Raw genomic sequence first — 27,628 nt, 5'->3', positions numbered from 1 at the left:
CTGCTACCTCGAGTATCGGAGGGGACTCGTGCTATGTATGGCTTCGTCCACATTGCAGCCGGCTTGTGGGAGGCATGAAACAGCGTTCGAGACAGGGGAGGGTTGAATTGGACGATACGAAATTGGGATGGGAGAAAAATAGAAAATGGGAGAAAAATTGAAAAGAAAAAAGAAAAAAAACGGTTGATTGGCTACACATGTGTCGGAGGAAGCATATGATAGCCTCCACTCTCCCAGACCAACCGTAGGGGGTAGGTGCACAGCGACCAGGAAGGGGATTGGGAATTGGCATAACGAAAAACTGAGGAAAAAGGAGGGGGGGGAAATATTAAAAAAAATAAATAAAAAAGACAGAGGCAGGCGGAGAGAAAATGATGGAGAGAGTAAGAAGCCATGTACAAATAACAGAGGGGTGGGCTGAAGGTAGCTAGAGCAGGATGACAGATGGTGAGAGAGCGAGAAAGAGAGGGAGCCGGCATCCCTCATCCGAGCTCCTCGGCTGTGTGTGTGTGTGTGTGTGTGTGTGTGTGTGTGTGTGTGTGTGTGTGTGTGTGTGTGTGTGTCTCAAGAGGGGGTGTTTAATTCTCCATCATTCATTAGCTTCAAGGCCCTCGGCTCTCTGCTTCACTCATTCAGGCCAGCCGGCGCCGCTACTGTGCGCCTGCCCCGACGCTGTAGTAATCGTGTTTATTGATATGTTCCGCTCATGGCACATTGAGGTGATACATTCTCTGTGAGGGGAGGGGGGGTGAATAATAATAGCCGCCCTTCACTCCATCATTTATCTGGGGGCCTGGGGGGGGGGGGGGCGCCACAGCGCAGGCTGGAACTGGCTAAAGTGATTTAGGCCGGCAGTCAGAGGCACCGCGGGGATGGAGTGGCTGGGAATCCTGGGATCAATCACCTGCTGTCTGGGCCACGAAGTGCAACTGGTGGAAATGTCTCCAGCATGATTCCACGCTCTCGCCTCCCGCCAACCTCCCCCCACCCCCTGCGTCCAACACCCCGACCCTTCTGCCTCATTTTCTGACTCCAAGGCTGTTTGAGATGTGCATCTCCCTCCCTCTTTCCAGACATGTCACTTTGATGCATGAATGAATGGCTGGGTCGTGTAGAGGTCTAAGCACTGGAGTGGCTGGGTAGTGTAGAGGTCTAAGCACTGGAGCGGCTGAGTAGTGTAGAGGTCTAAGCACTTGTAAGATCCTGATAAAACTGGCCAGTATCACGTCTTCATCTGTTTTGGCTCTCCATCCAATTCCTCTGCGTTGTGTCATTTTAATGGTCCTGACGTCTCCGATACTGGTAGATAAGATCCTTATCTCCCCCGTTAGTGCAATCCATAAACCATACTAATTCTCCACCTCCGTAAGAATTCGACACTTCGACACCGTGAAATACCTTGTGAGGAAAAGCGTTGTTTTATTGCTATAAACAGAACCTCATAATCAGATGTTATCAGATGTTATCAAATTGTATCGTCCTTGAAGAGTCTATTCTAATGATCTTTCGGTGTGTTCTATTGTCCCTTTGCTGTTATGTCCAATAGTGGTCAGGCCTGGTCGTTAGCCTGAACCCTCCTCGTGTTAGCCGAAGCTACTGTAATGATGATGTGGCATTCTCCCTTCCCCCCCCCCTCCGTGGTGGAGGAGGAAGAGTCTCTCCTGGTTCCTTCCCTCTTAGTCTCAGTCAGATTTTAGTCTGCCTTACACCCGGAAACACCGTTCGACTCATAGATCCTCGCCGTAGCAATGATAGCCCACCCCTTTCTGGTTGTCATGTGCCGCGTTGTCATGTGCCGCGTTGTCATGACAACTGCTAACCTTTCACACATTAAAATGCAGTTTCTACTGTTTCATTAAAATAAACCGCTCTCCCTCGCTCTGGGAGACACTTGCTCTTATCTCAGATGTTCTCACAAGGAATGTCAACAAACATTCTCTCGCTGGCAGTGTGGTGCTCTGCTAAGCCAAACACATTTCTGCCCTCTCTGACCTGGCACCGTTAGATGCTACCATCTTCCCCCAATCTATACATCACATACATTGAAAAAGCACCCCAAATCTCTCATTCCCCCCTTTGATTCTTAATCAACCTTCAGAATCATAAATCATTATTTGGTTTTTCAATTAATTATACACAAAAATAGACTCATAACAATGAGGGCCCCGCCGTCTGCTGTTTTCCTTTGTTGTTTTCCATTACCCGCATCACACCCAAACCAGAAAGGATAAACAACGGTCATGGAGGAGAGAGAGAGAGAGAGAGAGACAGAGAAAAACACAGATTGCAATTTTTCAGACGACACACCTAAAACCCTTCGGCCCCCCTATTAGGTACCCCACGTCCAAATCAGAGCGCTCCCTTCCCTCTCTTACAGTACACCTCCCATCTTGGGCCGGTCCCGTCTTCTAGGGCAAGGGCCCCTTTCAGTGACGGCTCCTTTCCTGAGCTGGTCCCCCTCCCAGGGCGCGGTCCCCTAGGCAAAAATGTCTCCCCTGGTCTGCTACTGCTCAGTGTCTCTGGCTGTCCTCTCCACATCTGCTCCTCCACCGCCGCCGTCTCCTCCCTCTCGTCGTGGATCATCTGTGTACCAGGCTGCGGTGCCTGGCCCCTGCTGCTTCCTCCTCTTCCAGTCTGTCTCCTGGTCATCTCCATCGCTGTCGGTGTCATTCCCCCCTTGAAAGCAGAAACACAACACCGGCAGTCGTCTGTACATTCGACTTCCCTTGTTTTGCTATTAGTCTACCACCTTCTCCACACCTATTATCCATCTTACAGGGCGGTTCCCTGTTTGTTGTCTTCCGGCGTGACACTTGCAGTTTCCGATACCCACTCCGCGCAACTCTTCATCCCAGTTTGACCCCCAGCGCGCGCCAGTTCTTCTGGTGACGTGTCTTCTGAAGACCCTGCCTATCTATTAGGTGTGAGAAGGCCCCACTGGAATTCAAACTCCCTCTTTATTCCACAATTAACCCATTCAAATAACTGCACCATCTTCCTGTGCAATTCTTATTTAATCCATTGTATAATTAAACTCTATATCTAATATTATTATTATAATAATAATCCACTCTCTGTGCTAAATATTCCCCTATGGGTAATGAAAACTCCCCAGCACTACCCCCCCTCCGCCACTAGGTGGCGCCCTACTCCTCCTCGATGGTGTTTTAGTTGACGTGTCACTTCCTGGTTCTTTATCTGTTGTTATCTCCTCGTGGCTCTGCGGCCATCTTGCCTCACTCATAATGGCTACTCTCTCAAACAACCGGCCGCTGCCCTCCTTTTTCAAGGCCTAACAACAAAACAAACTGTTTCTTAGAGTCTCGTCGGCCAAACAGGTCATAATGATGTCTGCAGGTCACATGACAATAGATGATCTACTAACATGCAAGTACTGAACAGGTCAAAAATAGACTGAATGCCAAATGACGGTAGGTCTGGAAAACGTAGGTAGATTCTCCCGACTCACAGTCCCGCGTTCCCGCCTCTTGCGAGGAAAACAACCCTTATATTACAGACCAACAAAAATGGAATTAACCCCTTAGAACACTGCCTTCCTTCACCGGCCCGTTTGTTTTTCATTACCTGTAGATAAAACCCATCTTGGTTTTTCAAAACACCATGGCTCTCTGCTCATATTATCACAGCTGGCTTCTCTGTCGCTACTTATTTACGGATGCACTATCTGTTCGTTTTTATTTGGCTTAAAAGATCAAAACAACCATGTGTGCACAGTGAACTCACATCTTTCTCCCGAGCGCTGTTTCTCCTACAGCGCTGGTCTGCCTCATGACCGCTCGACTCGGCGCTCTCTCCCAGGGCTGGCCGGCCTTGCTCGATCATGATTCTCCCACACACGATGACTGTTGTCCACTGTCGTCCCATTATTGAAAAAGTCTTTTTCCGTTGTTCTTATCTCTCGGCAACCAACTGCTCCCGTTGTTTTAATCTCTTGCAAATCCGGGTGTCATCGGCACCAACTGTAAGATCCTGATCAAACTGGCCAGTATCACGTCTTCATCTGTTTTGGCTCTCCATCCAATTCCTCTGCGTTGTGTCATTTTAATGGTCCTGACGTCTCCGATACTGGTAGATAAGATCCTTATCTCCCCCGTTAGTGCAATCCATAAACCATACTAATTCTCCACCTCCGTAAGAATTCGACACTTCGACACCGTGAAATACCTTGTGAGGAAAAGCGTTGTTTTATTGCTATAAACAGAACCTCATAATCAGATGTTATCAGATGTTATCAAATTGTATCGTCCTTGAAGAGTCTATTCTAATGATCTTTCGGTGTGTTCTATTGTCCCTTTGCTGTTATGTCCAATAGTGGTCAGGCCTGGTCGTTAGCCTGAACCCTCCTCGTGTTAGCCGAAGCTACTGTAATGATGATGTGGCATTCTCCCTCCCCCCCCCCTCCGTGGTGGAGGAGGAAGAGTCTCTCCTGGTTCCTTCCCTCTTAGTCTCAGTCAGATTTTAGTCTGCCTTACACCCGGAAACACCGTTCGACTCATAGATCCTCGCCGTAGCAACGATAGCCCACCCCTTTCTGGTTGTCATGTGCCGCGTTGTCATGTGCCGCGTTGTCATGACAACTGCTAACCTTTCACACATTAAAATGCAGTTTCTACTGTTTCATTAAAATAAACCGCTCTCCCTCGCTCTGGGAGACACTTGCTCTTATCTCAGATGTTCTCACAAGGAATGTCAACAAACATTCTCTCGCTGGCAGTGTGGTGCTCTGCTAAGCCAAACACATTTCTGCCCTCTCTGACCTGGCACCGTTAGATGCTACCATCTTCCCCCTATCTATACATCACATACATTGAAAAAGCACCGCAAATCTCTCACACTGGAGCGGCTGGGTAGTGTAGAGGTCTAATCATTGAGGTGGCTGGGTAGTGTAGAGGTCTAAGCACTGAGGTGGCTGGGTAGTGTAGAGGTCTAAGCACTGGAGCGGCGGGGTAGTGTAGAGGTCTAAGCACTGGAGTGGCTGGGTAGTGTAGAGGTCTAAGCACTGGAGTGGCTGGGTAGTGTAGAGGTCTAAGCACTGGGGTGCTGGGTATTGTAGAGGTCTAAGCACTGGAGTGGCTGGGTAGTGTAGAGGTCTAAGCACTGGGGTGCTGGGTAGTGTAGAGGTCTAAGCACTGGAGTGGCTGGGTAGTGTAGAGGTCTAAGCACTGGGGTGCTGGGTAGTGTAGAGGTCTAAGCACTGGAGTGGCTGGGTAGTGTAGAGGTATAAGTACTGGGGTGGCTGGGTAGTGTAGAGGTCTAAGTACTGGAGTGGCTGGGTAGTGTAGAGGTCTAAGCACTGGAGCGGCTGGGTAGTGTAGAGGTCTAAGTACTGGAGTGGCTGGGTAGTGTAGAGGTCTAAGCACTGAGGTGGCTGGAGCACTGAGAAGCACCACTGAAGCACTGGTGCTTCTCAAGGTTGTCAGCCTTCTCATTCTTCTCACGTATCAGAGTTGCTATGCAATGTCTGCACAGCTGCTGTCTTTACTCTTCATCTCTGCCTGTGATATTGTCTTCACCTTTTATCTCCTCAGTATCTGCCTGTGTCTTTCTTTCTTTCTTTCTTTCTTTCTTTCTTTCTTTCTTTCTTTCTTTCTTTCTTTCTTTCTTTCTTTCTTTCTTTCTTTCTTTCTTTCTTTCTTTCTTTCTTTCTTTCTTTCTTTCTTCCTTTCTCTCTCCATACCTGTTACCACGCTGGGAATTTTGGTCATGAAGCTTTTGACAGTTCTGATTGGCACACCCTCTGTCTCATCCTGGATGCGTGTGACGATGTCTTCAATCTGGGGAGGGGAGAGAGAGAGAGAGAGAGAGAGAGAGAGAGAGAGAGAGATTTTGATTTTATAAAAAAACTTTATTTATTTACACACCAATACTACACTTTAAACAACCAAAAACAAAACAAAAAACTCACACCTCAACAAAACCAAAAACGAGAGAAAAGAAAACAACCACAAACTCCAACAACACAACCAGGTAACCACACAAAAAAAAATACCTATGGTACATTCACATGAAAACATCACAGAAGGCCAAAACGTCATCCACCACCGAGCAAATAACCTCCTCATAACACCACTGTTCCACAAAAGTATCTACATTTTTCATCTCCTTATAGAACCTAAAATCTATCCAGACCCTTGCCCTTACCAATGCTGAAAACACACTGGTCAACTCCTGAAACACTTCACCCTCGATTTTGCTCTTTCTTGTAAGGTAAATTGCCAATTTTGCTTCACCCAGCAGGAAATTTAACAGTTTCCACTTAAAACCATTGCTTCTTCTGTACCCAGCTCCAAATATAAAAACAGCCTTGGACCACTCCACGTTAAAAGACAAAAACAGGATTCTTAATGTATCAAATAAAAACTCAAGCCTCCCACACTCTAAAAAACAATGGAAAATATTTTCCACACAACCACAGAAAGGACATTCATTTGAAACATTAGGATTCACAACCGAAATAAAAGCATTTACAGCAACAGCACCATGGAGAATCCTCCACTGTAAATCCCCAGTCCTTTTTTTTGATGGGAGTTTATACAAAGCTCTCCATCCCGGACTTAAAACACAGTCCACATCAAAATGTTTTCTCCACACAGAGTCCTCTCTCCCATTTAGCTTTCCCGCGTTGAGAGCTTTAACACAACAGTTGTAAATAACTTTACCACCGACAGTATAAAAATCCAGTCCTTTCGAACCTGTTTCATCCAAAAGGCATCCAGAACAACCATTAATATCAGTATAAAGTTCCACTTCAGGAAAAGGGTCCTCTTCATCTGGGATCTCCTCCCCCGCACAGTACATCCTCAAAAGTTCGAAATCTTCCGACGACAGTCTTTCAGCCCACCGTTTTAAAATATAATCCATTTTTCTAACTGAGTTCAGACCCAGCAGTTTAGCCAGCATGACCATCCTCTAACCTTGGCCCAGCTATATCCACGATTTTCCCCAGCGTGAGTATACCGTTTTTGCAGTATATGTCTGAGTCCTGGTGTCGAACTGTCCGTAACATCCAATCTTGCCCCTCCAACAAGAGGTTCTCCCAACAACCAATACAATGAAAGAGCAGATTCAGACACTTTTCTTTTAAATAAATTCCATGCTTTAAAAACCCCTTTGTAAAATGGAGACAGTTCTGACAAACTTAACACACGACCATCCATTAAAAACAACCCAGCATCAACACCGAAACCATTTGCCCTCCTTAAAATCACACTTGCAACATTCCTCCACACTAGAATATTACCTGCATAAGTGAGGTACTTTTGTACAAACTGAAGACGGAAAGTAGCCATCCTACTCTCTAAATGTATTAACCCTTGCCCCCCCTCATCCTTAGGCAAAAACAGAACAGCTTGAGGTACCCAGTGTAACTTGTCCCAAAAAAAATCCACTAGAATAGCTTGCACGCTTTTTAACAATCCACTAGGTGGCTCCATACAGGCCAAACGATGCCATAGTACAGAGGCTACCAAATTGTTTATTATCAACACCCTTCCTCTGTAGGACATCTTTGGTAACAACCACTTCCATTTATCTACTCTTCCTTTCATCTTTTCCATTATCCCTTCCCAATTCTTCTTTACTGTTACCTCATCACCTAAAAAAATTCCCAGATACTTGATACCCCCTCTTTTCCATCTTAAGCCCCCTGACAAGACTGGTAAACCACCAGACCACTTCCCCACTGCTAAAGCCTCACTCTTTCCCCAATTTACCCTTGCCATTGTTAAAAAACTAAAATCACTAACACATTCCCCTAGAACATTAACATCCTTTTGATGTGTGACCAGGATTAAAACATCATCAGCATATGCAGATAAAATCTGCGCATTTTTCAAACCTGGTAAAACCAGACCGGAGATTCCAGCCCGTATCCTACACAGTAGAGGTTCAATTAAAATAGCGTACAACATTCCAGACAAAGGACACCCTTGCCTAACCCCACGTTCTACAATGAACGGAGCACTCAACCCCCCATTTATCTTCAATACACTCTCAATGTCCCGGTACAAAACTTTGATCATAGCTATAAGACCCGGGTTGAGACCAAAACGCTCCAAAATCTTCCAAAGATAGAGGTGCTCAACCCTGTCAAAAGCTTTTTCTTGGTCCAATGAAATAAAACCAACATCTAAACCCAAAGAACTAGAGACATCCAAAACATCCCTAACTAGAGACTAGAGCCATATGAAATCCGCGTTCACGGAATCGCGGACGGAATCGCGGAATTAACCAATAAAAATGGAATCAACTGCAAAACGTGGAATATTGCAGAATTTGGCCTAATCTGGACTGAAATTTCGTTTTTGGGTGGAACGTTTGGTGCACACGCGACCGGGGAGGCGGGGACGCTACAGCGTGTTACACACAACACAGCCGCGGTGCTCAAGCGTCTGGCTGCTTCAGCGTTAACGTCGTCAAGAAGCTAAACAATTCCACAATAAGCCCTCAATTCAGAGCAGAACAGTATCCTAATGACTTTTATGCCTCCGGTGATAAGGTGTTTTGCTAATTCTGTCAACGTTCCGTGGACTGGACCCGCAAAAACACTTGCGACACTATTGTGATTAAATGGCTATAACGTTAGGACATGATCGCTTCTAGCTAAATCTAGTGCACCCACTATTTGTTTAATGCAAACGATTGTCATTATACACTGCCCTTTATAAACTAAATACACTTAAATAGCTATGTAACGTTATAGGACTATAGATGGAAATGATAGCTTCTAGCTAAATCTGGTGCACCCATCAATTTGTTTAATGCAAACGATTGTCATTATACACTGCCCTTTATAATCTAAATAAACTTAAATAGCTATGAAACGTTACAGTACATAGGACTATAGATGGAAATGATAGCTTCTTGCTAAATCTAGTGCACCCATCCATTTGTTTAATGCAAACTATTGTCATTATACACTGTCCTTTATAAACGAAATAAACTAAACTAAAGGTGCCTAAATTATGCATTACTATATTTCATCACAATATAATAGATATAGCTAGGTTACTGACATTGTCTTTGTGATGTCAGTAGTAGCTAGCTGTATCTATTGTTTACACTTGACATTTTTATTTTGTCACAATATTAATTGAAAAATATTGTGTAAAATGTAACTGTATTTCTGAGTTGCAGCACTTAAAAACATTAAATGGACTGTTATATCTTATTCAATTGTGGACATTTATTCATTCCCACTTATTAGACACTATTTATGATGGTAAAATGAGCATAAAAAGCAAAATACAGAATTCTGAAATATTAAAACGGAAAAAATGGAATTTGGGAAAAAATAAAATGGAATTTGGAAAATAATAAAACGGATTTCATATGGCTCTACTAGAGACACATTGTCTGTAATGGATCTGCCAGGCACACAGTAGGTTTGATCCTTATGAATGATTTCCCCAATCACCTCCCTGAGTCTGTTGGCCAGGGCTTTCGACAGAAGCTTGTAATCCGTGCAGAGAATCGCAACAGGCCGCCAGTTCTTAATGTCTTGCAGATCTCCTTTCTTGGGTAACAAAGTTATCACCGCTCTCCTGCAGCTCAAAGGCAATGACATTTCCTCAAAACTCTCATTGAGCACCTCCAGCAGATCTTCACCCATCTCCTCCCAGAAAGCTTTGTAAAATTCAATGGTCAGTCCATCAATGCCAGGGGCTTTCCCCCCCTCCATTCCCTGCAGTGCATTGTATAGTTCATTCAGACCCAGAGGGTCCCCAAGACCGGTATTCTCTTCCTCAGAGATCTTTGGAAGACCCTCACAAAAAGAAGCAAACAACGGTTCATTCTCCTTATATTCACTCTTATACAACCGTGAATAAAAACTCACAGCTTCATGCCGAATCTCTCCGTCCTCTATTAGCTCTCGTCCTTCAGCCGTACGCAAAGTGTGCAGAAAACGTCTATGCCCATTCTTCTTTTCCATACCAAAAAAAAAACTGGAAGGTGCATCCATCAAGTTAGCACTTTGGAACCTCGACCGAACCAATGCACCCTGTGCCTGCATGCCTAGCAGATCCTTAAGCATATTTTTCTTGGATTTTAGAACCTCAAAATATCCCTGACTCCGTATGGGCTCAAACATATTCTGAAGGCCCTCAATCTCAGCCTCTAGATCCCTCATTGACCTTGTAATGCCCCGTGTGACATTAAAAGTGTATTGCTGACACAACTGTTTAATTTGAACTTTCCCCCAGTCCCACCACTGCCTCAGGGACAAAAAATCCTCTTTTTCACCCCTAAACCTTTTCCAAAAAAAAATAAAAGTCTCATTAAAATTAACATCACACAGTAATGTGGAGTTAAAATGCACTCTTTGGTTTTACCCTTGAAATAAAAACATCACTTAAAACCAACGAATGATCAGTAAAACCCACCGGCATAATTTTACACATCTTAACAACTCCACAATGATGTTTAAAACAATAAAACCTATCCAACCTAGCTAAAGAAATAACATTTTCTCTAACATGAGTCCAAGTATACTGTCTCTTGTTGTCATTTAACCTTCTCCAAATGTCCACAAGATCATGCGTCTCTACTATTCGATTTAAAATCCTCTGCGATTCTCTGTGAGGTTCAAAATGGTTCCTGTCTAAAAAATTATTCTGAGTGCAATTAAAATCACCACCCAGAAATAAAAAATCATCAGAATTACAACTCCTCAGAGTGTCATTGAGCTCATTTAAAAACAAAGCTCTCTCTGAACCAACCACGGGCGCATAAATATTAATAAAAACCATAGTACGCCTTTCAAACTTGGCTGTTACTACCATCAGTCTCCCCCCCACTTTCGACTGTATATCAAAAGACAAAGGTACAAACCGTTTTGAAAATAAAATGCCAATCCCCCACTCACTGAGGTCAGGGAGTTTAAAAACATCTCACCCTTCCATTCTGTATTCCAGTCTGTTTCATTTGACATATCACTATGCGTTTCCTGCACAAACATAACATCAATGCTTTTCACTTTGATCATTTCATACAACAGAGCTCTTTTCTTTATGTCCCTTGCCCCATTCAAATTCAACGTGGCCACTCTAAAATTACTGCTCATAAAAAAAAAAAAGTAAAACACCCACGTGAACAAAATCACCAAAACAACAAAACTATACCAATTCCCCCCCATCATCATCTTCTTTGTTGAGGTCCTTCTTAACCCCCTGTACCAAAAAACTCAACCGGTAAAGGGACACCTTAAAATGTCCATCCCCAATTGACAACACACCAGTCCTCTCAATTGGGACCTGAGATAAGAAAAACAGTGAGGTCAAGGAGCAAAAAAAAACACTCTCTCCATGTCCCTTGCCCCATACAACAAACCAAACAAAATCCACTCTAAAAACACCCCCCATTAAGAATAAATAAAATAAATTAAAAAAAAAAAAAAAAAAAAAAAAAAAAACAACAAAACTACACTGAGTCCACTCCGTCCTCACCCTTACTGAGGTCCCGCTGTACCTTCTGTAAAATTTTTCTCATCCTGTACATATCTGTTTCAACAAAACGACCGTCTCCTTGAAACCTCATATTTTTCCTCGCTGACTCAATAAACAACGCCTTATCAGGAAAATGATCAGTTACCTCCACTCCCCTCCTATTTTTTGTCGCCTGTAAAAAAAAACCTTCATTTTCTCCAATGAATAGCCCTCAATGCCCGTATCAGCTGCATCGCCCTCAAAATCCTCATCATCAGCGCCCATCTCCGACCATATACTCTCCTGTGAGCACTGTGTACCGCTGAGTACTTCCTTCACATCTGCCTTCTTAGCTTGAGAGCTTGACAACTCAACTATTTCTAGCTTCCTCTTCTGTCTTACAACCATCAACCCGTCGTCTCCCTCCCCCATGTCAATATCCTCTACTTCCTCCACCCTGACCCCCCCACCTGAGTCCTTTGACCCCGTTCCTCCAACAGTCCCACCTTCCTCCTGCCCATTCATCTCATCCACACTGATCCCAGCCCTTCCACCCTGTTCCTGCAGCTCAATGACCTCCACCTCATGTTTACTTCCATCCTCCGTAATCCTCCCTACCACGACCCCCCCCCCCCTCATTCTCATCCCCACCAACTGTCCCCTGCACTTCCAGAGGTCCATCTTCCTCCTGGCTGTTCATCGTGTCCCTGTCGACACACGCCCCCCCACCCTGTCCCTTCAGACCGACTACAGCCACCTGTTCACTTCCATCCTCCGTACTCCTTTCCACCACGACCCCCCCCCCCCCCCCCCCCCTCATTCCCATCCCCAATATCTGTCCCTTGAACAGTTCCACTCTTCTCCTGGCTATTCAACGTGTCCCGGCTGACACTAACCCCTTCTACCCCCCCCCCCCCCCCACATTTCTATCTCCACCCAATGTTCCCCGTACCTCATCCCCAGCCTTACTACCCACTCCTTCCCTTTCCTTATCACTTCTATCTGGTACAATAACCTTCTCAGAAACCTCCCCTCCACCCCTCTTCCCCTTTACCCCCCCCCCTCAACCCCTTGAACCACACCCCAAGCTGCTCCCTCTTTCCTCGTTGTGCTCTTCCCATCATTTACCCTGCTTGGCCCCTCCCCAGGGCACCCTTGTCTTTGATGCCCCTCCTTTCCGCACGCAAAGCATCGCATGTTCTGTGTTGTCGCAAAAATAATATACTCAAACCCATCTACTATTACTTTAAAATTAAGATCCAACTCATCATCACGTTTGTTCATTATGATGAACGTCTGCCTCCTGTGAGAAACCACATGTTGTAATTCAGGTGCTTTAAACCCCGAAGACATCTTCTTCAAAGGAGATACTATCTTCCCAAACCTGGTGAGTTCCCTCAATATAAGCTCGTCACCCACCAACGGAGGAACGTTTGACAACATCACCTTTTTGGCCGGTGTTGTGAGCGGCATAACCGAGACAAAAGTGTCATTTATGACTAAACCATCCAAAATCAAACGATTTACTTTACTCAAATCATCGAGAAAAAATACGACCCCTCCATTCATCCTTGCCGCGGACTTAACGGTCGGAGCGCCTACTACCTTCGCAACAGCGAGACTACAGGTCTCTACTGAACACGGAAAAGCCGGCGAGACCTTAAAGCCATGTTTCCTGGTCAAACGCGCGAAGTCCATTGTCACCGTGACAGCAGACAGCTGCCCAGGCGAGCACCGACAACGCTACCAGCTCACCACCAACACACAACCAGTCAAATAAACTACAGTCTAATTCACAATTTTGACAAAACAACATAAAGATAGGAAAAGTTTAGAAGACTCACGCGTTCCGCAAACTCTCGGCAGCACCACACTCAAACCTCCCGCACCACCATCCATACGCATGCGCACAGAGAGAGAGAGAGAGAGAGAGAGAGAGAGAGAGAGAGAGAGAGAGAGAGAGAGAGAGAGAGAGAGAGGCTGTAATTACATGCACCCATAACTCAGAAACATTTGCGCATCCACCAAAGCTGCAAGAGTAGCATAATGAGAGAAGAACATCTTAATACGGAGTCACGTGTAATCATGAGGTACATGACCCGAGTGGGGAAAGCTTCTATTTCAATCAGTTGTTATTTAGCAATAGTATAGACACACAAATATACACACACACACACACCCACACACCGTGCTGGAAGCCACCTCAAGCGTATTAATACCACTGTGCAGATACTAATGGACCATGTCGCCTGGCAATGTAATCAGATGAACTGGTTTGCATTGGGTTCAGATCGCAGACCCCAGCCTTCACAGGCACACGTGGCTTTTCTTTTCTTTTATGTCAGAGTGTGGGAAGTGAGAACTCAATCACTTTGGAGACGCCATCCACAAAGACATAACCCAATTAAAAACCCACCTCAATGACTGAGATATATATTGTATACAGATAGATATAGATAGATCTCAGAGTGGCCATTAGAGTAGCGATTCTAACACCCACACTGGGTCAAGGCATCACATATGACTGTATAGAACACAATATCACATAGTCCCTACAGTACTTAAGATATAAGATATAAGATATTATATCTACTATAAAATCCTTAAAGGGGCACTTGATGATTTATTTTGCATAATCTCTTGCACATTTCAGTATCATACAATGCTGTGATGATGTCCCAAGTTATGCTTAGATCATTGTACAGATTCTATAGCTAATCTTATAGCACCAAAAAAACGATGACAATTTATTTAGCACACAATCTCACACACATGGGACATTGAATCCTTGTGTTGTGTTAATTACAGCTAAATTAAATGGTAAAGTAGCAGCCCCTAAATTATTTTCATCTATATACTTTCATGGTGCTGTAATTAAGACAACACAAGGATTCCTGGTTCCTGATGACATTGCTGGTGGCCATATAATAGAGGTTTTGGATGTGAGTGAGATTATGTGCAAAATGAATCAGCGTTGTTTTTCGGTGTGCTAAATTGTCCCTTTAGTTATAGGATCTGTACGGTATAAGCATAACTTCTCATCACAGCATTGTACGATACTGAAATGTGCAGTATCAGTAGAGATTCACAGCATTGCTCCCCCAACCTAAACAACGGTGACTCGTACTCAGAGGAGCAAATCGCAAGGGGGATGAAGGGGAATAGCGCCCCCCCCCCGCCCAGTCTGTTGAGGAGCCCACATGCTGAGAAATCGAGCCCTCTATTAAGTATACAAAGTAATCTCTCGCCTCCAGCCACTGTGGTTGTAAAAATAAGTAATTGCCACCGCTTCTAATGCTGATGAAAGTTATATGAGAGGCAAAATGAAGTACTCTGGTGAAGGGAATTAACGTTGTTGGATAGCAACAGAGCCACGCAGGCTGACATGAGAGACAGAGACAGAGAGGAGAGAGAGAGAGAGAGAGAGAGAGAGAGAGAGAGAGAGAGAGAGAGAGAGAGAGAGAGAGAGAGAGAGAGAGAGAGAGAGAGAGAGAGAGGGGAGAGAGAGGGAGAGAGGGAGAAGGCTGTTCGTGTTCTCAGTGGACAGGGCTTTTAGTTACTGCTTATAGCCTAAGACATAACTATGCTACAATGCATGGGGAAAAGAGCATAGTGTCTAGGAGTTGGTATCTAGAGTCTACTGCTGCTGTTTTCCACAATACGCTAAGAGCCCGACCCAAACAGCCACACAGTCACACTTCAACTGTCCCGTGGGCTTTATCTTTTATCCCTCGTCTCTAGAGAGGCAGCTACTGTAGCAGAAGAAACATCCCACTGTGTACTTGACGAATAAAGACCAGAAGTAAGAGGTTGTAGGAGGACTATGAGTCGAAGTATAGTTGACGTTAAGGAATGAGACCTTCATTTTAAAAGAGAATGGTACAGTAAGGTCCACTACCCTTGGGAATCTTCTTTCTTTTATTGAGACAGTGAAGCTGAGTATAGAGTAGCGGAAACGTTGCGGAGAGAAGGTTCAGGTAAAATTCAAGCCTGTAGTCAGCAGGGTTATGTGATGTCATAAATGTGGTTCTAAAACATCTTGCCATAAGACTTATATTAGTCCGTTATAAGGCCTTTTTTGGTGAGGTGCAGAGAGAGAGAGAGAGAGAGAGAGAGAGAGAGAGAGAGAGAGAGAGAGAGAGAGGTGTGAAGCAGAGAGAAATGGCATAAATGTAGATTGTACTTAATGCCAGGGTAATTGTATCTCTGAAAGGGTGAATAGCCTACTCAGGTTGTCTCTTTATTGGGTAATAAAGCATAGATCAATGTAGCAGAGCGGTTCCCCTCTATGGATTTATAAGCCTATAAAAGGACTGCATGAATAAAGAAGTAAAAGCGATGATAACATCCCTGAGATTAGAGCCATAAGACACCCAGTAATGCATTCCTATGTTGACTTGGGCTTTCAATTCATAATTTATGATTTTATTAGGATCCAATTAAAAATGTGGGGAACATAGTTTGATAACTGAATTTGAGCAAATCGCACACGGATTACATTGAGCTGACTCAACACTTTGGTTACAAGTGATAGGAATTATTTGAATCTCTGTTAATCATAGTTCATATTCTATATTCATGGCACGTGAACAGAAACGTTTTTCAGAAGAAAATGGACGAACAGTTTTATTACCTGGGTTCCCTTTTCATATAAAGTTATATAAAAACAAGACTCCAGCTGTTATATAGCATACTGGCAATCGCGTCTCGCTCTGCCATATTGATAACTCTTATCTCCTAGGACTTAATGTGCTCACGAAACAAACAAATGCACTCACTTGCACGTGACCAGGCCACGCCCCTGCGTCTCCCTATATGACGCCGGAAATGGTCACCGCGCTGGAGCCTCTGCGTCGTCAGGGGATACGAATTATTCTGCTCCTCAGCCGGTCGGAGGAGGTCGCCAGGTCTCATACCAGGCTGGTGGTGGAATTCCTCACCAGTCTGGGTTTTGCTGTGAACTGGAAGAAGAGTACTCCTCTTCCCAGTCAACAGGTGGAGTACTTGGGCTTGGTTCTAAGCTCAAGGCCCATGAGGGCAACCCTCTCAGAGCGACGGCGAGAGGATATTCTCAGCGTGCTCAGGAGGTTCCGTCCTGGCAGGACGGTTACGGCGCTGTTCGTGATGTGCCTGCTCGGTATGATGGCATCTGCTCACTCTGTGGTCCCTCTTGGCCTCCTCTTCATGAGGAGGATACAGAGGTGGTTTTCCAGTATGAGAATAGACCCGGTGAGAGACAAGTGGAAGCGACTGAAGGTTCCCGTGTCACTACTGGGAGATCTCGACCACTGGGGGAGGACTGGTACCCTCACCAGCGGGATCTCCATGGGCAGCAGGCTATCACACGTCACGGTCTTCACTCACCCCTCACGGGATGGGGGGGGGGCGTGTCGGACCAACGCAGTAGGGGGCAGCTGGACGTTCCATGCTGCCCGGTCTGTACTGCATATCAATGTGTTGGAATTGAGGGCGGTCCTTCTGGTCCTCAAGCAGTTCGGCCACCTGGTGGTGGGCGAGCACGTGTTGGTCAGGATGGACAACACGACGACAGCGTCGTATATCAACAGACAGGGAGGAGTACGCTCCATCCGTCTGCACCGGGCGGCGGTCGAGCTCTGGCTATGGGCGTCTCTCAATCTGCGCACCCTGAGGGCGCTCCACATCCCTGGCAAGGAGAATGTGGGTGCAGATGTGATGTTGCGGGGCGGTCCTCATCCCGACGAGTGGGGACTATGTCCAGACATAGTCAGACAGGTCTGGGACCGATTCGGGGAGGCAACGGTGGATCTGTTTGCGAGCAGACAGTCCCACCAGTGCCCCTTGTGGTTCTCGGTCAGTCGGAAGGACAATCCTCCCCTGGGGGTGGATGCCTTCTCGATGTATCCGTGGCCGCCCGGGATTCTGTACGCGTTCCCCCCCCATACACCTGATAGCTCAGCTGTTGGAGCGGGTACGTCGGGAGCGCAGGACTTTGATCCTGATCGCGCCGGACCGGGGCGCTGCTGTGTGGTTCCCGGTCCTAATCCAGCTCTTGGTAGCCCCGCCGTGGCCTATTCCATGGTCGCAGCGGGCCCTCTCTCAGGCAAGCGGATCGCTGTGTCTGTTCCCTGTTCTGGGGCAGCCATTGAAGGTTTGGCTGCTGAAAGGGTGAGTCTGGAGGGGATGGGTCTTAACCCTACTGTGGTTGACACCATCCGGAACGTGCACGCTCCGTCCACTATCGCGGTTTACGCGGGTAAGTGGCGTGCTTTTCAAGAGTGGTGTGAGGTTGGGGGCCTGGATCCAGTGTCCTGCCCCCTGGACGCTGTTCTTTCCTTCCTCCAGTCTATCCTGAATAGACTGTCGGCCTCGACAGTGAGGGTATACGCCGCAGCTATATCATCATGTGGGTTTTGAGGGCGGTACGATGTTCAGCCACCCTCTCGTGAAACGTTTCCTGCTTGCCGCTCGGCATCTCAAGCCTGTGGAACGTTCTCTGTCTCCGAGTTGGGACCTCCAACTGGTCCTGGGCCGGTTGTTGGAGGCCCCGTTTGAGCCTCTTGAGCAGGCGCCATTGGAGCAGCTGTCTTTTAAGACTGCGTTCCTTTTGGCCATCACCTCCGCTAAGTGCGTGGGTGAGCTGTGTGCTCTCTCGGTGCGGCCTGAGTGCCTGTCTATTCGGGCCGATAGCGGTGCGACTCTGAGGCCTAATCCAGTCTTCGTGCCAAGGAATATCCGGAGCTCTTTTCGCTCCAGGGATATTGTGGTTCAGGGGTGTTTCATCCGCCTCCTCACGCTAGTGGGTTGGAGGCGAGCCTTCACCTGTTGTGTCCTGTCCGTGCACTGGGGGTTTACCTCAGTCAGACACGGGATCTCAGGGCTTCCGATCAACTGTTTGTTTGTTATGGTGGCCCTCGTGCGGGTAAGGCGCTGTCCAAGCAGCGCCTGTCACATTGGTTGTGCGAGGGCATTGCCCTTTGCTACACGTTGGCTGGACAGGTCCCCCCCGGGGGCGTCAGGGCGCACTCCACTCGTGGAGTGGCGGCCTCTGCTGCCCTGTTAGGGGGGGGCCTCGGTGGAGGACATCTGTGCTGCGGCCTCCTGGTCCTCCCCGGGTCCCTTCGTTAAGTTTTACCTCGTGGACATGACTGGGGGTTCTGTCTCCCAGGCGGTTCTGAGGTCTGGGACCTCTCCTGCGTCCCACCATTTGGTGGGCTAGCAGGGGTGTGTGCCACGGGGTGCTGTGTCACACGTGGTCCCGCCTGTGCTGTGCGTTTTCAGGGGTGCCTGGTTCCCCCTTTTTTCGCACTTTGGTGGAGTTGACTGCCTCCCCCCCTTCGTTAGGACGGGCGGGTGGACGGGACTCCCCTCCTCCCTGGCTGGGGCTTACAGGCCCTCAGGGGGTACACTTGTCGGGCCACGCGTCCGCTCTGCCCCTTATCTCAATATGGCAGAGCGAGACGCGATTGCCAGTATGCTATATAACGAAAGGTTATCCTATAACCTAGTTATATGAATACTGGCTGAGCGTCTCGCTCTTAGCGCCCTGAGGTCCCTTGGATGGTTTTTCCGTGTATGGAAATCGTTCTGAGGAAGGTGGAGCGTGACCATTTCCGGCGTCATATAGGGAGACGCAGGGGCGTGGCCTGGTCACGTGCAAGTGAGTGCATTTGTTTGTTTCGTGAGCACATTAAGTGCTAGGAGATAAGAGTTATCAATATGGCAGAGCGAGATGCTCAGCCAGTATTCATATAACTAGGTTATAGGATAACCTTTCGTTTTCTGCAGGCAAGGGCACAATCAGCCTCTGGCAGTGGCTACACACCAGAATCAATGGAGTGCTAAAAGGCTAACTAGGCCTTGATGGTGTGCTGAGATGCTGTAGTCGCTAGAGTGGCTCATGATGACTTCCCCTGTCAAGAACAACTGCCACCTAAAGAAACAGGTGTCGACGAGAAACAGATTATATTAGCTGTCAGTGTTTTACAGCACAGGAGTGAGAGTGGCTGTCTGTGGGCCTGTCTGTGGGCCTGTGATGACAAGCGATGAGTCAGTCTCCAGCGAGAAGTCACTTCTTCTTCACTTACACTGCTATAGTCCTCTGCCCGTCCTCCACCTCAAATTCTATTGGCCTGTCGCCCTATTTGTCTGTCTATGTCTGTTTACTGATTAGGGCTGTCAAATGATTTGATTTGAATTTGAAAAAATATAGAGAAATTAAAATACCAAATGCCAATGAATTGAATGTAAATTTTATTAGGAAAATGTGCAATACAAAGCATGTTAATTGTATGCATTTTACACCTACTTTGATGTGGTAATAATATGTAAATATTAGCGTTAATATTAAAATATATTTAGAATTTGCCTCATTTCAGCCTATTTATAATCATAATGGTATTCTTAGGGACAACTGACAGCCCTACTAACTGATATGAAACACGGATCAACAAAACTTTGAAGATAGACACAACAATAGCAGCAATACTGGCTGGGTCACATGGACAATATAGAAGATGTCTGGCTGTGTCTCCAGTCACACTCTGGACGTCTTGTGGCCAGGCTATGTGAGTACTTCTGTGAAATCAGTAGGAGTGCCTTTCATCAGTCTTATTGTGGGCGGCTTCATTTAACCACCCACAGAGCGATGGACTGCACGGGTGATTGCATTGTTATTGCCAGACAGTTAGAAGGCAGCTGATAGCCGACTAGCAGCTCACCAGGCAAGCAGGACATCCAGTAGAAAGATGAAGCCAGTATTTGCTTATGTTATAATGGCCCCCTCAGGCTAACATAACAGCCATTGCCACCCCCCACTCCCAATCCTTTCCTTATGCTTCACTGTAACACATTTTTTTATTGACTCTAGGTTGTTGTTATTACAGAGTTGCATCAGAGACAAAGAAAGCGAGGAATTAGTCAGCGGTTGTAATGGGTTTCACCTTCCTTTCAAGGTGATATTATGTTTAAGCAAATGTCATTACCGACATGTTGCTCTCGCCTCTCTTGTGCTTTCAGCGACCATTAAGGGAATAATAGGCAAAAGGAAAAGCGAAAAGGAACTGGACTAAACCGAAGTTGCTTGCAGATGGCTACAATAATAGCCTGCAGGTGCACACAGCCAAGCTGGCGTGCGCATGATTAAGCACATAGAAAGAGAACCAACAAAAGAAAACAATGTTTTAAATTGGATCCGTTTGAAACCCTGACCCCAACAACGCAAGCAATTAGCCTTTCTTTTCTTCACAAAGAAAACTCTATAGGTGAGCCAAACAAGGCCTCCTCTGTATCTGCAATGAACCACTGCCTGCAGACAGGGAACAGTCGGCTGTGGCCCTGAGGGGTGACCGTGTCTGCAGAGAGATACCTGGAAAACCCAAAGTAGAAGACAGATGAGATAATCACCTCCTGAGAGGTGGCTCGGAGCCTTCCCCCATGGCCATCCCCCATGGCCAGGCCAGTAATGAAGCAGGTGGAGCAGAATATGGATGAAGCCAATGATGTAAAAAAGACTTAACAGATGTTAACATTATCTCAATACAAGCAATCTAGACAGCATATATTGTTAATATTTGCCATTTACTTCTGCTAGTTCACATTTAGCAATACAAGTGCTATTTGTTTCATGTGATAAAATGTGATATTTGTAAAAAGAATAATCAATACATGAATGGAATAAATCATGTTTATCTTCAATTATTGTTTCATATGAATGAAACAGGTGGAGGCAGACAGTGAAGCTACACAGTGAACCTTTTTGTTTAATTTTTTTTTCACCTACAACTTCCACACTTACCATGTATGTAATATAAATGTGTAAGGGGGTGCACAGTGTACAGTCAATGAAAATGTATAATTGTATAATTTGTATAATTTCTCTTTTAGTAAACAATGAAAAAGTGGCCCACAGACCCAAACACCACACAATGGTTTAACTTATCGACACAAACAAATAATATGGCCGCTATGCATCCACTTCCATTCATTGTGCTAAGCTAGGCTAACGTGCAGCTGGATAGCTTTCTACTGAACACTTTCTACGTTCTACTACCTTTCTGACTCTGGAGAAGACAATAAGCACATTTCCCATAATGTTAGGAACTCTTCAGATCCAGCAAGCCCAACCCAGACTGAACAGTGACTGAACAGTGTAGGTGTCACCAACAGAAGTTCTCAGACGACTCCTCCATCGTAAGTTACATCACAGACAACAACGAGGATGAGTACAGAGTGGAGAGCTTTGTAAGGTGGTGCGACGGCAAGCACCTCCAACTCAACATCAACAAGACCTAGGAGGTGGTGGTGGACTTGGAGAGGCAAGAAGAGGCCCCCAACTCCCATCACCATTCGAGAGGAGGAGGTAGAGATGGTGGAGACCTACAAGTTCCTGGGAGTACACCTGAACAATAAACTAGACTGCTCAGACAACACAGACACCCAGGGGTGCAGTCGTAATATGGGCGAAGGCCAAACGCCCGCGCAAGCGCGCGCACGTGCATACATGTTCCCTCTGTTGCGCACAAAACAGATGATACACCTTGTCTCATCCTTCCAGTGAAGTCGGGAGATCAAGCAACCCCCCACCACACCTACAGGGCTTGTATTTGGTTGTCGGTATCCTATTATTATGCAAAGTCTAGGTGATAAGTGGCGCGACGAGTCATTTTATCACCTAGACTTTGCATAATAATAGGATGCGCGCACTTCGGCCTCAGTGACGAAGGCCAAGCGCCGTTTGACCGCGTTTGCCCAGCACTGCACCCCTGCAGACACCCTCTACAGGAATGGACAGAGCAGGCTGTTCTTCAATGTACAATGTACAATAAACTACTGCAGTTTTTTAGGAGTAGTATGCTGGGACGGGACGGGACGGGGGGGGGGCACACACACACCAACAAACTGAACAAGCTGGTGAGGAAGGCTAGCTCCGTAGTGGGAGGCAAACTGGTATAGAGGTGGTGGCAGAGAGGCGGATGAGAAAGAAGCTGGATGCTATACTGGAGAACCCCTCCCACCCGCTCTATAAGGAGCTAGCCAAGATGAGGAGCATGAGACACGACACACCACGAACCGCCTCGCCAGTCCTTCATGCCAGTAGCCATCAGGCTCCACAACAGGGGGTATGGACTGCTACCAGCAGCTAGAGAACTAATGGCAGCAGAACATGACAACTATTACAAATGTCTGACTCTTAACCACTAAACCCTGCACAGACAATAACATACAGACCCCCATCTGCACCTTTGTGTCTACGGTTTACTTTTATTCATATTTTATATTCAGATTCAAACACTTTTTTATTGCCTGTATTTAGATTTATTTTCTTCCTATTACCCTGCCCATACCCCCCCCCCCCCATGCTGCTATGGCACCTGCATCTCCCCAAGGAGATCAATAAAGGAATATCTTATCTTTATAAAAAGCCCAACTCAGACTGAACAGTAACATGTTGTCTGTGCAGCAGAAACACTGGTTGAAGGTCAAATTTGGTTTGAAGATTGGATCTGTTTTTGAAAGCCCTACAGTGCAGGGAGCCTATACGCTACAGTAGAGGAGGACCCCCAGGACCTGCCTCTTCCTAATCTGAGGAAATACTTCCTCTCCCTTACTTAAAATTAAACTCTCTGCCTCAATGTGTCTTAGGTCATTGTGATTAACCAGCTGCCCACGTGCCACTGGGTTCTGCGGTCATATCATTGTTATTCTACAACAATACTGTGGCACACTCACACAGAGCCAGATCAATAGCTGTCTGACTGTAGGTCTGGTCAGCTATACAGAACAAGCAGAGGGATGAGTGGCATTAGCCTGTTCCAGCTGCTGAGGTCAGGCAGACGCCTGCGAACCCCAGCTACTAGGACGGAGAGGCTTAGGCTAAGCTTCTTCCCCCAGGCCATCAGAGCCTTGAACAATGAACATTGAGAGACACAGAAACTGAACTATCCACACACAAGCACACACTAGCACATACACGACACGTACGCTGAGCACGCTCACACACTAGCAGCCACTTTAACACTCATGCCGCACACATGCACACTTATGGCCAGAGGAAAGGCCACTTAAATTAGTATAACATCAGGAACAGTGTATTGCACTACTAAAGCTACCTAGCATGTCCTATATGCTCTGTAAATACTATGTACAGATACCGAGATGGCACACCATGTACCTGTTTATTGCACTGTTGTTTTTTATTGGATTCTATTATATGTTGTACCACTGTATTTTTATTGGATTCTATTATATGTTGTACCACTGTATTGCACATCGTCGCGGGCAAGACCAGCCGCATTTCATTGTATACCTGTATGCCGTGACAATTAAAACTCTTGACTTGACTTGAAATAACGATTTCAGCAGGATAGACTGAAGATAAACTACCATCTCTGTTTCTTTCAACCACACCAAACAGAGTCAGACAGTGTTAATGACATGTCAATCAAGATTGTTTGACTTCTTAACTACAGGCAGGTAGATCAATGTGTCAAATCAATCCACACCTCAAATCTCTCTCTAACTGTGGAATTCTCCCAGTGCACTGGAAGCTTACACTAGCAACACACAATTGAAGATGATTACCACACAATGAAAAAGAGCAAACGCCCATGAATTATAGAAAAAGCCTTGAGGCCATAAAATGTTGAGCGGATATATACATTTAAATACATTTCATTGAGTGGTCCCAAGAGGTCCATTTTGATTTACATTTATGGCAACACTGGTCTCAAATGTAATACTGTATGAATATATGACTTCTGACTGCAGACACTAGGAAAATCTGAACCTATGAGGATCAAATCTGAACCTAGGGTCTCTAAATCCAATAATCTGAATGCACCTTTTTAATATCATCGTCAGATTGTCTTTGTTTATCTCTTCTCTGTGAGAAAATGTTCATACATCGAGGACAATATGGACTCAAATACATGAAGGAAATGTGTTACTTAGTCAATATACAGTATACAGTGTCTATCTTAGTATTGGCAGTGTATACAGTCTCATAGCTTCAGCGGAGACAGATGCGCAGTGTGTGATCAGAATAGAGATGTGAAATAATTCAGGGTATTAGCTCATCAGAGAGAAACGTTGCAGCATCAGAGATCCTTCACTCTCAGACACTGTGGCACCACACACACAGACTGGACGTTCTGGAACACATCCCCCCCATGGCTTAAAGCCGCACTTGCTATGCTGACAAAAGGCCTTTAGCGCCGCTCCAAAGTGAAGTGACAACAAAGGCAAAGACAAATTGGGAGGTTGTTTGTGAATAGTTGCTCGTAGTGCTTTGAGTGTTGCTGATAACGCAGGGCCACATTTATCAAATATTGAAGATGTTTCAACTGCAATTTAGTACAACAACTACATATTGGATGGTTTGGGTTACTGTTTGGATTAACATGTTTCATCACCTTTTTCCAAACACACAGGGAAACTGACAGCTGACTGGGTGTGTACATTGTTGTGTGTGTGTGTGTGTGTGTGTGTGTGTGTGTGTGTGTGTGTGTGTGTGTGTGTGTGTGTGTGTGTGTGTGTGTGTGTGTGTGTGTGTGCGTGCGTGGGTGCATGTGTGCGTGCGTGCGTGTGTGTGTGTGTGTGTCCATGCTGCTGATGAGTAATAAGTGCAGGAGATGGCCCTACAGGCTTGACCTAATAGACATGTCTCTTCTATCACGGTCAAGACGCTAGAGGCGCCCGTTTGCTGATGTGCACATCCCTCTGAAGGAGACACAAACAGCAAATGGCCAAAGTGTATTCTGTACCAGCTTGTTCCAGGCCATGAGAAATTACATTAAGTGCCCATTCTACTTCAATGTTAAAACGTTGCAACAAAACACCACTTCCCAAGACGTGGAAGAGTCAAAACAACAGGGCAGAATACACTCATGTAACTACAGACTCTTCATTACATCACGTTATATGTCCATGTCCAGAACTCAAAATGGTTCTAATCCGCCGTAGAAATGTGTGGGAGCGAATGAGTCATCTGCTCATTAAAATGCGTTCTTCTTAGCGATCTAAGTAAATAAACGCCGCCTCAAGAAATATCTGCTGCATGAGTCACATAGCAACAGTTCTGAAAATGATTCCCACTTATAATTTGTATCATTTTGATGCTAGAAATAGTCATTTCTAATTAAATGTGTAGCAGCCGTAACCATCAGTGCAGTTCTTCTAGTCCCCCCCCCCCCCCCCCCCCAGCCTCATCTCTGCAAAGGCTAACGACATGGCAAGTCCCTCCTGACTGCTCTCCAGACCCACCAGCACCACACACACACACACACACACACACACACACACACACACACACATACACACAGTCAGACACATACACACACGCACATACACACACAGACAGACAGACACATACACACACAGACACATACATGCACACACACACACACACGCACACAAAGCACAGACCGTCTCCCACGACATTTCGCTTGAATTGGACCCTTGGTCTTTGGAACCCTTGGAATTGGACTGCGGTCTTCAACTTTGGCGTCGAGCACAAAGAGCCTGCCAGCATAGCCTGTGGCCCATTGACTAGGGTGACCAACCGTCTTCTTTTGCCCGGACATGTCCTCTTTTCACGACTTGTCCGGGGTGTAAATTCATGAAAATGTCCGGGTTTCAAAGACCTGCGGTTCGTAAAAAGATGCTCGCCTGACATAATATCGTCATGTAACTCGAGAACCGAGGCACAGAATTGGTCGAGTGAGGTGGAATTCGAACGGCAACAAATAGACCTTTCGAAAAGTATATTATATGCAACCCCGAGTGCAACCCCGAGCCGCTAGACGCTCGCAAAGTGCCTGGCGGCCCGACAGTACCCCACCTGTTAAGATTAAAACGCACATGGACACAGAAAATAATTTTAAAAAGCTGTGCAAGGTCAAGTTTCAAGTTTCAAGTTTCTTTATTAGTTGTCATACAGAAGTACAGAATACTTTTATACAAAATGCTTCTTTCTGTTACGCTCCAGAGACTGTGCTAGACAAAATAGATAAGTACAAAATAAGTATAGCAAGTATAAAATAGAAGTCAAGTACGTAGACAAAAGTGTTCAGTATATACATATATACAATGTACAATGCAGAGTAGAAGTACCTGAGTTACAATACAATATACTATACAGTACAAAGCAGAAATGGGATGAGGTACAATTTAGGTACAATTTACAGTAAGGTGTAATGAGCAGTGTTGGGCAAGTTACTTTAAAAAAGTAACTAGTTACAGTTACTTCTTCCAAAAAGTAACTAAATTACTTACTCAGTTACAAATTATAAAAGTAACTAGTTACTTCAGAAAGTAACTATTGCGTTACTTTCAAGATTTTTTTTTACATAAACAACATACACAAATCTAAACTATTTTAATGTTGCTGTGGGACAAAGTGAGACTAGCCTCCAATCAAATGCCATGTAGGCTATGTAGATATTATAATTACTATGTGTATATAGTGGATCATACAAATACAAACAGAATAGATGTTTTGGAACTTTTGATATGTATTGCCCCTCAACAGGCCACAACTGGGCAACATTAAATTATGCTTGTTAAGCACTATACCAAAAATAAATAACAAATATATACTGATTGATTGAACATTTTAATCAACAGATTTCAGAATGGGCACAACACAGCACGGCTCAACACACACAACTGCCAAGGGGATGCAGACCAGAGAAAGAGTCTCGTCCTGTTTACATCAGGGTCCCCCATTTTCAATTCATTTTTTTTTTTATCCACTTTTTCTCCCATTTTTCTATATTTTCTCCCATCCCAATTTCGTATCATCCAATTCAACCCTCCCCTGTCACGAACGCTGTTTCTTGCCTCCCACAAGCCGGCTGCAATGTGGACTAAGTCATACATAGCACAAGTCCCCTCCGGTACTTGAGGTAACAGCAGTCGCATCTTTTCACCTGCGCAGCTCGACCTCTCAGTGTCGAGGAGTAACGCGTGGGAGGCTCACGCTGCCCCCGACACTTCCTGATTCTACTGCGCAGGCGCACCAACCGACTTGTAGGAGTCGCTTGTTCACAACGTTCGATCCCCACCCTTCAGTTTTTCCCTCCCCGTAATACGGCCAATGTGTATTACTGCGGACGACCAGCCAAACTGAAAAACAATGTGGAGAGCTGGATTCGAACACGCGAATCCTAGCGTCTCCACACTGGTGGCGAGTGCCTTAGACCACT

General features: G+C 45.7%; 1 protein-coding gene across 1 annotated transcript in view; it reads right to left on the bottom strand.

Annotated features, from left to right (window-relative positions):
- rgs6 (regulator of G protein signaling 6) overlaps positions 1 to 27,628 on the bottom strand; it is a gene marked incomplete at its 5' end in the record, with an annotated part of 260,843 nt that overhangs the window by 68,834 nt on the left and 164,381 nt on the right. Inside the window, one exon of the mRNA XM_084314216.1 lies at positions 5,699 to 5,795. Coding sequence (XP_084170342.1) covers positions 5,699 to 5,795 — 97 coding nt within the window. The remainder of the gene's footprint in view (positions 1 to 5,698; positions 5,796 to 27,628) is intronic.

The sequence above is a fragment of the Notolepis coatsorum genome, assembly GCF_963971535.1.
Source record: "Notolepis coatsorum genome assembly, chromosome: 5".
Lineage (NCBI taxonomy): Eukaryota > Metazoa > Chordata > Actinopteri > Aulopiformes > Paralepididae > Notolepis > Notolepis coatsorum.
Note: the sequence above shows the minus strand (reverse complement) of the source record. Positions and strands in the feature narration are given on the sequence as shown.